The sequence below is a fragment of the Dunckerocampus dactyliophorus genome, chromosome 15 (assembly GCF_027744805.1).
Source record: "Dunckerocampus dactyliophorus isolate RoL2022-P2 chromosome 15, RoL_Ddac_1.1, whole genome shotgun sequence".
In the NCBI taxonomy this organism is placed as follows: domain Eukaryota; kingdom Metazoa; phylum Chordata; class Actinopteri; order Syngnathiformes; family Syngnathidae; genus Dunckerocampus; species Dunckerocampus dactyliophorus.
Genome location: NC_072833.1, coordinates 24580774 through 24595587, shown reverse-complemented (window position 1 = coordinate 24595587; position 14814 = coordinate 24580774). Strand labels below are relative to the sequence as shown.

The 14814-nt window shown below is 42.9% G+C and overlaps 1 protein-coding gene across 3 annotated transcripts in view; it reads right to left on the bottom strand.

Moving 5' to 3' along the window:
- The window catches only part of tanc2b (tetratricopeptide repeat, ankyrin repeat and coiled-coil containing 2b), a 153911-nt gene that overhangs the window by 71294 nt on the left and 67803 nt on the right, over positions 1–14814 (bottom strand). For all 3 annotated transcript variants that reach the window (XM_054800817.1, XM_054800818.1, XM_054800819.1), the window contains exons 3-4: positions 7960–8031; positions 2967–3149 (exon numbers count right to left, since the gene is read on the bottom strand). In XM_054800817.1, coding sequence (XP_054656792.1) covers positions 2967–3149; positions 7960–8031 — 255 coding nt within the window. The remainder of the gene's footprint in view (positions 1–2966; positions 3150–7959; positions 8032–14814) is intronic.

Here is a 14814-nt window from a genome sequence, read left to right as displayed (position 1 = left end):
CTACATTTGCTGACATTCTTCTAGCTACATTTGCTGGTACTCTTTTGGTTAAATTTGCTGTTTTCTTCTAACTACATCGACTGATACTCTTTTGGCTACGTTTTGCTGACATTCTTCTAGCTATGTTCGCTAATACTGTTTTGGTTACATTTGTTGATACTCTTTGGCTACGTTTGCTGATACTCTTTTGGCTACATTTGCTGATATTCTTTCAGCTCTGTTTGCTGAAAAACAAAACCAAAACAGAACCAAAATCTCTGCAGGTGGCATCAGTAGTTTCCATTACATGAATTACGCTGGTATTGGAACCCCAAACTAGTACTGGATTAACTCGGCCCCATCCCTAGTAAATATGCTAAAAAGCTCTTATTAGTCTTATTAGTAATAAGATTTCATGTTTTTCTGGTTACACTACATCTTTTTGCGCTAACTTTTATTACTTTTTTTGTAAGTGTTACTGTTTAATTGTGTTTTTAGAAAGCGCCACGGGTCAATAAATAAAAACAAGCTGTGGGCTGGCAATGGACCCCGGGCTGCACTTTGGATACCCCATGTTTAAATGTTTCACAGCGGAGCCAATCAATCAATTGGCGTCTGATCAGGAGAGAAGAAAGCGTCAGCTGATTACCGCACAGTGCTGATAATGGGCTGTTGTTGCCGCCCGGTGACTAAAAATAGCAAACATGAGGGGGAGGAGGGGCGGAGGGGGGCGTTCGCCAGTGTGAAAGAGAACATATGATGTCACAAAACACACAGCAGGAGCCACACAAAGCCCCAGGAAAATAGTCAAACTGAACATTCTTACACTAAAGGTGGCCCTGCAGCAACGCCAGGACTTCCTGCAGCCCTCCCCCAACCTAGCATTCTCCATAAAAGGTCAACGCCTTTCACCTGATTGGCTGAGGTCAAGCAGGGCCGACACAGCAGGGCCTCGCCGCCAGCGGAGGCCGGGAGCATGTGGCCTTTTGACGTCAGCACACAACTTGCGCATTTGGCGCCGCCACGCTGTGTGCGGGACGTGGCGCTGACTTGAATTCATTAAAGGGTGAGAAAGCCCGCAGCGAGCGACTGAGACTGAATGAAAGGTGTTGCTGTGCGCTGATAGAAGAGCAGCCGCCAAGGACAAATGAAGCTGAAATGGACCTTCTGGTGGAGGTGCAAAAGTATCGGGACACAAATCATCTGCATGCGACTGTGACGTTTTGTTAAGATTTGTTGTCGCGCTGCCTCGGGATGCAAGGACGTGGTGGCAGGAAGGTTCAAAAAAGTTTTTCCATCCCAAAAGATCAGCTCACACAGAGCACCAAGATAAAGAAGACGGCTAGAGGAGGTACAGATAGGGCTAAAAAACTCACCATGGGAGGTGGAAATGGGAATATGCACACGGGAAAGAAGAAATCCTAATTTGCACAAATCCACTTATCGGGTCCGGAGCCAATTAACCGTGATCGATGAGGGATTACTGTATTTTAGAGACACACGATATCTCTTTTTTCCAAAGCGATACCAATAATTTTCTGTTTCTCAAGACCGATGTGGTACCTTTTTTGTATCGACTTTTTTTTCCTGAAATTGAACTGTAGTTTGTGCATACCTGGAGGTAGGAAGGACTCAAATAAATTAGGATTTGACCAACTCTATCAAATATCATGGCATTACATCACTACTATCAGGAGAACCGGAGTATAGAGGAGAGAGAGCCACCTGCTGTAGCCCAGCAAGGTGCACTGCATTCGGGCACACGCTCCGAGCAGCCGGTGTGTTGCTACGGAGGTCTGGAGAACCGGAGTATAGTGCGAGAGGAGCCACTTGTCGTGGCCCAGCAAGGTGCACTGTATTCGGGCACACCCTCCGAGCAGCCGGTGTGATGCCACGAAGGTCTCTGGCAAACCTTTTGCTCTTTTCAAACGCCACGGTGCTGGCGTTTCAGGTGGCTGATGCTTTTTTGTGTGTGTGCTTTTTTCCCCCCTCATCGCGGAGCAGTTGGTACAAGTAGCATGACAAATGTCTTCCTCGGAAGGTGAAGTTTGTTTACAAGTGAGGTCAGGGGAGTTATGACAGGCCATTAACGTCACAGGCGGGAGGAAAAAAAACGCTTGATTTGCTCACCGGGTAATCTTGCCTCATTGGAGTATTGTTTTAAATGATCAGATTTATAAATATGACCTTATAATTCCCTCATATTTAAACGCACCCCAATGTAGGTCAATACGTGCGGAGCTGTCAGCTGATCACCTGATCTTTGTGTTATAGGTGTAATATCTAATAATATATCTCATTGATAATCACTTCATTTTATTTCTCCAGTAGGCCAAGGGACAATAAAAAATGAGCTGTGGGCTGAACCTGGCCCCCCGGGGCCGCACTTGGGACACCCCAGCTGTAGATGGAATGTGTCCCAATAGTTTTGCCCAAGGACTGCATCTCTTAAGTGACACACTTTCAACCCATTTTAGTCTTAAAGTTACCCGCACTTCCTGTTTGCTCCGGCATGAAGTCACATGCACAAATTCAAGATGACGGACGATGCAAAGGCAGAAGAAATCAAAGCAAAAAGTAAAAGTCTAAAAATATAAAGACTGTCTCCGGCTGTCTGCCATGACAGAAGGCGACGACGTGCGTCTTTTAATTGGCCTCTTCAAAACAACAACACACATGCACGTAAGCAAAAACACACCAATGTTCCTTTCAGTGATGAAAAACACCCCAAATTAGGCTTCATCATCCAGATAGTAAATGAAAAAGTTGAAGTGAAAATGAAGATAAAGAGAATCAGCATGACTGGAGTCATCAAACTCCCAGAGAAGCAGCTGAGCGCCTGCTGCACCCTTGTGGCCAACTAGGAAATGACACCTCATAAGGCCTTCACACCCTCATCCAGCATCTTTTTATGTAAAAAACCTCAGCTTCCTCATGACGTACCAAAAAAAAAAAAAAAAAAAGATGCTGAGTCACGATTGACTTACCCGTGAGCTTCTTGACGGCGTGCAGCCTGACGCCGAGCGCCTGGTGGCCGAGCAGCGGCGAGGAGGGCAGCGAGCGTGACACGCCCTCCATCATGCGAACGTGCTGCACGCCCTCGGCCATGGAGAGCGCCGGCACGGCGGCGTAGTCTCCCTCGAAGGCACAGTCGCTGTCCACGCTGCCACCTGCAAGACGGGAGGCAACACGGGCGTCACCAAGACCACAGGGGACTCAAGACAGCAAATTCTTCTGGGACCAGCAGGGGCCGGAGTTCTCACTTCTCTGGTATTCATATCTCAACTAAACATCAATATCATACCAACTAAAACACAAGCACCATATTTACACTGGTCAAAGATCCTATACTGTATATGAAGCTTGCTCAGCTACGTTAGGACCTCCTGCAAAAAACACTAGTCAAAGATCCTCTATATGACCGGAGTGCTATTTTAAAGCTTTACTGCATCTGGCCAAAGATCCTCTATGTGAGTGTGATGCACGTACTGCAAAACGCTTGTCAAAGATGGTCTACATAACGAGAGCATTACAAGAGCGCTTTGCTATTTTTCACGACCGAAAAGTGCTGCCCTAACTTTTTTTCTGTTGCTTTTTTAGCAGTAGGTCCTTAAAAACTGCAGTCAAAGATCCTCTAGAATAGACACGGGAACTTTGCTGTTTTAATACCTACTGCAACTGGTCAAAGATCCTCTATATCACTTTTTTAGCCTGTGAGCTACTTTTAAAATGACCAAGTCCCAAAGATCTACCTACTACTAGAAATATAGAAAGTATATATATTTACTATATTTATTTTTAAAAAATATGAGTAGGTATTTACAGTATGTAGGTTATACATGTATATCAGGAGTGCACGCACTTTCTCAGCATGCAAGTACAAGTCAAAATGATCTACCTCTTTCTATAAAACATATCACGTATACAAAATGTAACCAGTAAACACTGAAATTCTATTGTAAATATTCATGATTAGTATTTCACATTCACATTTTCAAAGTTTCCAGGTCATCAAAGCAGTTGCTATCATAATTCACTTCAATATGGGAATAAAGATCATTCCACATAAGTCCTAAATACTTGTGTCCTAGTGAGTGAGTACTGCTAATATGTCAGTCACATTAGCTACGTAACGTTCATTAGGGCACGCACTTCATGTATTACATCCAGTTAGCATTTGCTAGCAAACATTAGCCATATACAAGAATTTAAAATGATGATGCAGAAGACAATGCAGCCCAAGTCAAGGCAACATATTGAAAAGGTTTCACCAATGGGCACATTTTTAATTTCATCATGAAATAATAGTTTAAGAAGCCAACGTGTAGAAAACACTGATTTCTGTAGGAGAGTTCATGACGCCAAGCAAAGCCAGTCAACAATACACTTTTTTTCTACGTAGCTAGCCGCTACAAGTGAACAGATAACTTAATTATAGATATAGACATCTTACTGCAGAGTTAGTTCATCCATAATCACAATCATAAAGATGAAAGTTGCATCTTCATGTGTAGCTTGAAACGCCGCGGGAGAGCAAGCGCCAATCAGGAGGGGAGCTTAATGTCAGCTGACTGATGTCACATGACAACTACAAAGTGACGTTTACGCAATCGACCCAAACTACCTTGGCGATCTACCGGTAGCTCACGATCGATGTAATGGTCACCCCTGCTCCATATGTTTTTTTGTGCATTAGGTCCTTAAAAGCAGTGAAGTGCATTGAAGAGGATTTTGATGGCTAGTCAAAGATCCTCTATAATAGACAGGGGCATTCTGCTGTTTTTAAAAACCTAGTTGTCAAAGATCCTCTATATGCTAAGAGCACTCTGACTGGCTGTTTTGCAGTAGGTTCTTAAAAACAGCAAAATGCTCCAATCATTTAGAGGATCTTTGACTTGTGGTTTATTTTTTGTAGTAGGTCCTTAAAAACAGCAAAAAGCGCCAGTCATATAGAGGATCTTTTACTGGTGTTTCTGAGGTAGGTCCTTAAAAACAGCAGACAAAGATCCTTTACTGTATAAAACACAGGAGCATTCTGCTGTTTTTAAAAACCTACTTGTCAAAGATGCTCTGTATGCCAAGAATCCTTTGACTAGCTTTTTGCATCAAGTCCTTCAAAACAGCAAAATGCAGCAATCATATAGAGGTGTTTTGACTCAAGTTGTTTTTTTTTGTAGTAGGTCAAAGATCCTCTGTATGACAAGGGTGCTCTGACTGGCTTTTTTTTTTTTTGCAGAAGTTCCTTCAAAACTGCAAAGATCCTCTATATTACAAGAGGGTAATATAGAAAATATAGAAAAAAAATGCAAGTCAAAGATCCTCTATATCAGTGGGCCCCAACCCCCGGGCTGCGGCCCGGTACCGGGCCGTGGGTCATTTGGTACCAGGCCGCACAGAAAGAAAAAATAACTTCCATTATTTCTTTTTTGATGTTTTATTTTGAAAAGTGGCCGGATTCTCTCTGTTACATCCGTCTCACTTGACGCATGTCCATTGTGCGTGTGCTAACTTTATCTCATGCCGCACAGATAGACTACTACTGTATTTTTACCATTTTTCTTTCACCTCATATTTGGTGTCAAATGCTGATACTATGTGGGAATGCATGAAGGTAAGTTTTGATGACTTATTGAGTGCTAATGTGCACATTTGTCTCAAGTTAATTCATGCTAGCACACTGCCTTTTACCACACACGTCAAACAGCCATGTAATCATCTCTCTGGAAACACTTGGCTGGAACTTGAACTGGTGGATGGTGGGTCAGCATTCATTTTGTGCTTTTAATTTGATGTTATTCATGTCTTAGTTTTACACAATACATCATAAATAAGATAAATTACATTGCTATAATGTACGACCCCCCCCCCCCCCCCCCCACACACACACACACACACACCCCTGCCCCGGTCGACGGGAGATTTGTGGGAACACAAGCCGGTCCGTGGGTCAACATAGCTTGGGGACCACTGCTCTATATGACCTTGCTGTGTGTTTAGGTATCTGCAGCCAAAATCTTAGCCACTCACAAGTTTTTTTTGTCTTCTGGATTAAACACTAAAAAAATATTTCCTGCATGGAAGTACATTTAAGGAAGATTTAAAAAAACAAACAAAAAAAAACAAAACAAAACATTTTTACCGAGATCCTCACCAACATTCACTCAGGCCCCACCCATCTACAAACACACTGTAAAAATGATTTCCATATTATCATCATCTTGAAAGGATGCTATAGGCCAGCATGCAGTGCTCCCTATTGGCCAATCAGCTTCATTCATGCACTTTTATCCAGACCGGCACCAACAGGTTCTCCCTTCAGTGCTGCGCTCCTCCGCTACCAACCAGGTCGGTAGCGTTTGTGTCATCCTGCAAGCTACGAGCAATGAAAGCTCAATAAAAAAGTCGCGTCCGAGAGGACACTCCACACGGCGCAAGGAAATCGAGGAAACCACCTTTGCCGCTCCTCTTTGTTGCCGACCTTTGACACCCATTATTTCATGCTCAAGCGGGATAATGCGGCGGCGCCGCCATGCTCGACAACAGGGTCGCGACTAACAACCGCCACACTCACTGACAAGCGAGAAACGACCCACACAAGGTCACAGCCGGCAATAGTAAAACATAAAAAATGCATCAAATCATGGCAAGTGAGAAGGGGGAAAGAAAAAAACAAAGAAAATGGAGAAATCCTAGCCTGGAGCTGCGTCCTGGTACCGCCGGTACATATCGACTGCAGCGCGATTGACCCAGAAGAGAGAACACGTGCACGCCACAACAACAGTGCATGACCTCGCTTCCACCGCACAACAACTGCTTTCCTGGATGAAAATGGCCAATTATTAGTCAAAATAACATGCATATTTAAACACATTTTGCGGGGGGTTTTCGGTAGGGAACATTCTGTAAGTTGGGCGTCCTCTCCGCACGGTGCACATTACGTGGGGGACAGGAAGTGTCGCAACATAGTCACATGTCTACTCAGTAAAAGCTTTCGCTAAATAAATACATAACAAATAAAATCATAAATACAGACAATTTTTTAGCACCTTTTTAATTTAATTTAATAAATAATGATTTTTTTTGTGATTATTTGTAGCAATTTTTTTAAGTAATTTTATTTAAGATATTCTTGACTATCCAAATCAAAGCTAATAGGATTTTTAAATTTTTTTTCTTTGAATTTTTTTTTTTATTATTTTTATTTTTTTTTATTATTTTAAAACCAAAAAACTAGCTGCAGACCACAAATGGCTCCCAGGCCAGACTTTGAACACCACCGCTGTAGCACCTTAGGGTGTTATATAGTGTACTGTCATGTATGTAGAGTACAGTAATCCCACTCCCCTTCCAAATTTGCAGCTTCACTCCATCACGTTTTTAAAAATGTTTACTTATTAATAAATTATCACTGTTTCGTGGCTGAATACGGCCTATTATTTTGCAAAAAACATGCATATTTAAGAAAATTGTAACGATTTTTTGCCGAAATGAAGCATTTTGAAGCATAAAAGCGGCTAAATGAAGTAAAATACAAATCTAAGGCATTCAGAAGACACATTCACAGACATTGCGATGATATGTAGTATTCTACACTGGTCACTAGGTGTCAGTAATGTTACATTGACGAGACAATAGCCACCGCAGGAAGTACTGTACAGAACAGGAAGTAAAAAAAGAACAAGGAATTCTCCCAAAGCTAACATGTGTGAGTCTATATTTTGTCTTTTATCTCCTATTTTCTTTGGATAATGACATCCAAACACCCACCCCCACTGGGTGGCATGTTCCGCTCTGACTATGAAGGAGGGGTGCAGGAAAAAAGCCAAAGTGGGGAGGAGGGGGTGAGGCGGGGACAGAGGTAATGACCCAAAGTACTTCCGCCCATCTAATGACTGATAAACATCCACAGTGACGCCCCCTTCCAAAACAAAGCAGAGGAACATGAAGACTTTGTGCTAAACAAAGACAAGATATGCTTACCTTGGCCAAAGTGGCTCAGGTGAGGGTCTAGACCGGGCGAGCGGGGGTCTGCCAGGTCCTCGCTCCCACCATCTGCCGACGAGGAGCACAAAGAGAAGGACAGTGAGTGAGACCGGTGGTCGAGTGACGCGGAAGCACGGGGGGCCGCGGCCTCGCCCCCGACCATCCACATGTGGGACCTCAGGACCCCTAGCAGGCTGCTCACGCACAGAACCTCCACGCCCTTCCTGCCGGGGCCCAAACGGCCCCCGACTGTGGCGAAGGGGGAGCGTGCCGCCAAGCTCCACTTCCTTCTCCTCCTCCTCCCGCCCATGGTGGCGCTGCGTCTACACGGCAGGCTGATAAGATGAGTTTACATGCAGACACGCTGGTGGGCGTGCCCCGCCTGGACCTGCATACACGTCATGGCATGAGGATCAATGGCGCCGCAGGCACCACAGAGCCGCAATTAACCACAGTGGATGGAGCTGGGGGGGGGGTCTTATCACGCATGGTTTTACAATATCATAATAAAGACGGATTATTCGTGATAATAAGCATTGCTGTTCTTGGAGACACATTTTAAAAAGCTAACAGATCGGGATCAGCGGACTTTTATGTTTTTTTTCTTATTTTGAAAATAATGCTAAACTTTTACCCCAGCAAACATTTACAGTAATATACTGCATTAAATACATAAATACTGTACATGTCAGCATTTAAACAAGCATTATGGTCACACTTGTCAAAGATCCTTTATGTGACAGGAGTGCTCTGCTAACACTATTCAAAAAATCCTCTAAATACTGCAGGTGTGTTCTGTAGTGTTGTTCTGTTTCTGGCAAAAGCAATAGTCAAAGATCCTCTATAAGACAGGAGTACTCAGCTGTTTTTAAGGATCAATGGCAAAAATACTAGTCAACGATCATCTATCTTTGCTATTTTAAAGATGGACTTCACAAATGTAAGACAGAGATCCTCTATATGACAGGAGCTGACTTACAAAAAACACTAGTCAAAGACCCTCTATAGCAGTGGTCCCCAACCCCCGGGCCGCGGCCCACCGGGCCATGGGTCACCTGGTACCGGGCCGCACAGAAAGAAAAAAATATTTCCGTTATTTCATTTTTTTTTATGTTTTATTTTGAAAAGTGTCCGGATTCTCTCTGTTACATCCGTCTCACTTGACGCATGTCCATTGTGCGTGTGCTAACTTTATCTCATGCCGCACAGATAGACTACTACTGTATTTTTACCATTTTTCTTTCACCTCATATTTGGCCTCAAATGCTGATACTATGTGGGAATGCTTAAAGGTAAGTTTTGATGACTTATTGAGTGCTAATGTGCACATTTGTCTCAAGTTAATTCATGCTAGCACACTGCCTTTTACCACACACGTCAAACAGCCATGTAATCATCTCTCTGGAAACACTTGGCTGGAACTTGAACTGGTGGATGGTGGGTCAGCATTCATTTTGGGCTTTTAATTTGATGTTATTCATGTCTTAGTTTTACACAATTAAGATAAATAGTAAACAAATAAGATAAATTACATCGCTATAAGTAGCCCGCAATAAGTGAAATCCGCAAAGTAGCCAACTTAATTTTTTCACAATGACGATATGTTTTAAGGCTGTAAAAGCCCCCACCGTACACTTTAGACACTTTTCTCACAGAGGCAATAACATTTCCTCACATTTCTTCTCTCTTGTTTAAACACTCTCAAAAAAGTTCAAACCTTGGTTTGAATTTGAATGATCAACTTTCATGATCAACACAAGAAATGATGAAGTCACTCACGCATGTTTCACTCCTGTGACCGTGCCTTTTCGTCCTGGCACCGTTCTGCTGTATTGTAGCGTTTTTGTATGCTAAACATATTGCTGCAGACAAACCAAAGATTCATTTAGGAGCTAGCAAGCAAGCTAGCGATGACGCAGTAGACACGGCAGGACGGCACAAAGGAGATTGATTGATAATGGTCTACAGCCAATCAGGATGCAGAAAACAATGGGCGGTGCAGACAGACGAGAGAGGGAAGACATAGGCATTCAACTTGCCACAATGCAATTCTTCTTAAAGGGCCAGTCTCGGCCTGTAACAGTGTTCATAAGCTGTAATAAAAAATAAAAAAACATCAGTGAAAGTGCGAATCCGCGGAAGGTGAACCGCGATAGAGCGAGGGAACACTGTATATGCCCCGCGGGTTTTAGGACTTAAGTGGTGTTCCAGTCTGATGTCACTGACATCATTGATGGTGTTGATGGCAGCACGTCAACACTTCATCAGACACCCATACACAGTTGCTCCTGGTCGCCCCCTATGGTAGTGGAGGCGAATGTACTTTGCATTTGCATGCAGGTATGTGAGAAGTAGTCTGTAGTCTGATTTTTAACTTAATGTTTGCTTAGCAACGCTCTCCACCAAGCATTGGAAGTTCCTGGTCAGAGAAGCATCAGAGCCTCTCTGGTGGAAAGATCCAGCTGGTCGATGGACGGATTCAAACAGCCGAGGGGGAGGATTGCGTGGGAACTGGGCCAGGCTGAGATCGACACTAACGCGCTGTGCTACAAAAATGTCAAGTTGACAGTTACGTGGATGCAGGAAGGCCCAAATAAGGTCATTATGAAAGGGATGCACAAATAACATTTGAATAACACATCTGCCAGTTTGTCCATAACGAAGCATTCTGTAGGACATTTCCATATTTACAGAAAAGCTTTGAGAAGCCCCACAAAGCAGCAACAAGGCTTTACCACCCTGCCGCTTTTCCTGCCTCCTTTAAATCCATTTAGGCTGGAGAATCGGGCCTTTGTAGCGTATTTATTAGGAAAAGAAAGCTTCCATTCTTCAGCGCAGATTGCTCTCTTGTTCAGTAATCACAATGGGATGTTGTGGCACGCAGACAAATGGCCTCTTTAACGGGGGACACGGAGGAGGAGGAGGACCTCTGACTGCGCCAGGACAGAGACGAGTCTTCATTGCGACTCGACAAGAGGACTTGACAAAACATCTGGCGGCCTCTCCAGAAGAACGTAGCCCGAGACCGGGTGACACAATGCGGCCTCTGTCGCCGGCTCTGATCGCCGCCTACGCCACTGCAACGTGACAGCACGCTTAAGACCGTTGCCTTTTCCTTCTGGGCTGAGACAACATGGCGAGGCGGGGGGATGTCAAAGGATAGTGAGATCATTTCACACTCGGACAAAGAGGCATTGAGGGTGAAGTCAGGAGATGATGGCATGGAGATTACCACTACCTGGACTTCAACCGTGCTGTGTTCATTAGATCCATTTTTATGTCGCTTAATCCTCATGCTGGAGCCTATCCCAGCTGACTTTCGAGGTACACCACTCACATTATACCTATGGACTTGAAAAAGTTTGAAAAAAACTGAAAGTCGCCACGTAACCTAACATGCATGTTTTTGGAATGTGGAGAAAACCCACCCACTCCACACAGAGATGCCCAAACAGAGATTCGAACCCAGATCTCCTGACTGTGTGGCCAACATGCTAACCACTCGGCCACCGTGCGGCCATTAGGGCCCATTTGACCCCTTGAAGGTAACGCTACATACAGTCATCACTCGCCACTTTGCGGTTCAAATTTAGCAGTTTCACTCCAGCACGGGTTTTCAAAAATATATTGATTCATAAATCTTGCCGTTTCATGTTGAATGCAGTCTATTACTAGTCAAAAAATATGCATATTGAAGGATATCTGATATCATTTTAGCCTAAACATGGCCAACATGAAGTAAAATACAAATATAAGACATTCAGAAGACGCATTCAAAAAAATGAAAAAAAATGTGAGCTGCAGGATGGCAAAAATAGCCGTGGGCTAATTGCACAAGATTTTGTCAAATGGTGTGAGTACACGTTTCTCCTGCTAAATGTAAACAAAACAAAAGACATGATATGTGATTTTAGAAAACAAAGCCACAGCCTTTGACCCAGTCTCTATCAAGGGGGAGACTGCGGAGCAGGTGACCCAGTACAAATAAATACCTGGGCACAATCGTTGACTCTGGGCTGAACTTTGAAGCCAATTGCGAGGTGGTCTGTAAAAAGGGACACCAGCGCCTGTACTGTCTCAGGAAACTGGCTGTTTTTAACATTGACAGGAAGGAGTCTTATGTTTTATCACACTTTTATTGAATCACTTTTATCTTTCTGTTTACTGTCTTGGTTTGGAAATATGTCTGCTCAAAATAAGACTGCCCTCAATCAGACTGTCAAATGGTTACACCAAGCAGCTGCAGAGACTGAGCTATCACATTATTCAGGACCCTCTGCACCCCTTGAACCACCTGCTCCAATATCTGCCATCGGGACGAAGACTGGTGGTCCCAAAATGCAAAACCAAGAGATACAAGGACAACAAAGAAACCTCAGCCTGATTCAAGGACACCGTGAATCATATGTAGCATCTACAGTACATTGATCATTAGGTGTCAGCAATGTTACTGTAATGTTCAATGAGACACACAAACGCAATAATTGATCGCCAGAGTAGCAAGATTTTGTTGCAGGTTTGAATGATCTCACAAAAGGCACAATAATCCCTGATAAAAACACGGGCTACTGTTGATGCAGTAACCCACGCCAAGCTAAAACTCAATTCTGAACCCCTGACGTCACTTCCTGTCTGTCTCCACACCGCACCCCTAGGGAACACATTTATAGCAACACATATGTCTTATGTCTTAAACTGCTTATTTTCTCTTATTATGTCTACCATATTGGGGAATAGGAGTGTAAAGGTGACTACAGGGGTGTTATTTCATGTCTAGAGGGCTCTAATAATGTTAAAAACAGAATTTGGCGGTCATAAAGAGGGTTTCTATGCCTAGAATGTCTCATTTTCTCTTATTATGTCTACGATATTGGGTAATAGGAGTGTAAAGGTGACTATAGGGGTGTTATTTCGTGTCTAGAGGGTCTCTAATAATGTTGAAAACTGTATTTAGAAGGTCGTAAACAGATTTTCTTTGCTCTAACTATGAAACTATTCAATTTATAAATAAAGAATTCTACTTGGAGGAAATGCACTTATCTGTGTCTGAAACCAAGTAACCACCATAAACGAGGGACTGCTGTATACGGTCTCTCACCGAGTTAACTCACCAGAAAACACTGCCCCTAGCACTTTGGAGGAGAATGGGACGCCTCACGCTCAACGCCAACACAGAACTGTGACAGGCTCATGACGGCATAGTGACTACACAGAAGCATAAACCAGCTAGAGCCACAACCCCCCTGCATTAGAAAGACCGGCCCTTACTGGTTACAGATTAGACAGGTACAGTGCATGCGGTGTTTACACTCCGAGGCTGGTTTGTTTAAAAACACTCAGCATCTTCCGACGCACAACAGAAAACAAACAACAAAAACACTGCAGGGTAATTCCTATTTGTCCCGCTGTTACATAACACTTGACTATCTGGAGGCTCCAACAAACCCTGATGGAATTCTTCTTCTTTTTTTTTTAAGCTCATACTATGTGCGACTGTTTATTCCTATAAACCACCTGTACTGCGATAGCAACCATCTGTCTGTGATAAACCTTCTCAATTTATGTCCAATAACTCCAAAAAAGGAGGATCCATCCTGATTCTTCCTGGGTTGGTTCCAGGTAAACAACATCGGATGAAGCAATTGTTTCCTTTATCCTAAATATGTAATTGTCGCGTAGTTTAACACTAGTCAAAGATTCTCGAAACAACAGGAGCATTCTGCTGTTTTTAAGGATGTACTGAAAAAAAAAACACTACTCAAAGATCCTCTGTATCAGGGGTGTCCATTGGCCCATTGGCCCATTTGCAGCATCCACCTTGTTTTTTATTGGCCCGCAAAGCAATGCAGAATTAAGCCCCCCAAAAAATACATTGAAAAAATAGACAAAAACAAAAAGCTGAAATATTGATACTAATAACAAAAAACCCCACAAAGCTCTGTCTTGAAATATATTTTTACAAACAATATACAAAGAAAAAAAACCTTTTTTTAATTTAATTGTCATTTATATATATATATATATATATATATATATATATATATAATTATTTTTTTTTTAAATAAGTGATTTATTACAAGGTTTGCTTTGTTAAAATGCAATTTGTATAATAAATTACACTGTTTTTGCCAAAAACATTTGCAAAATGTTTTTAAAGAATCACCATATTAAATAGTATGTAAAAATATAAAAATACCTCCATCTTTTGATTTTTTAGTATCCGGCCCTTGGTGGAAAAAGTTTGGACACCCCTGCTCTATATGATCGAAATAATTTGTTGTTTTAAGGCCGTACTGCAAAAACAGGAGTCAAAGATCCTCTATATGACAGGACTCTCCTGTTTTTAAGGACCTAATGCAAAAAAAATAAAAGATCCTATAAAACAGCACACTGGACCACCTTCAATAAACGCTAGTCAAAGATCTTCAGCAGCATTCTGCTGTTTTTAAGGATGTACTGCAAAAAAAAAAAAAACGCTACTCAAAGATCCTCTATATCAGAGGTGTTCAAAGTGCAGCCCGGGGGTTGTCTGCGGCCACGGGTTGTTTTTTTATTGACCTGCAGCATAATGTAGAAATAAAACTGAACCAAAAAAAAAAAAACCAATTTGAAAAATAGAGCAGGGCGAGGTGTACGAGGGGGACAACAGACAGCGAGATGGGGGCACTGGGCCAGAGGGATGACGCATGTGACTGGGGACGAGTGCGTCACAACCACTATAGACAGATGGAGGCACGGGGGGACTACTACTAATGAGTCGATAGACAAATAGGCCGATGGACTGATGAATGAATAGATGGGGAATCGCGCAGATGATGGAAGAATGGACAAGAAGGGAGGGTGGCCAGGACT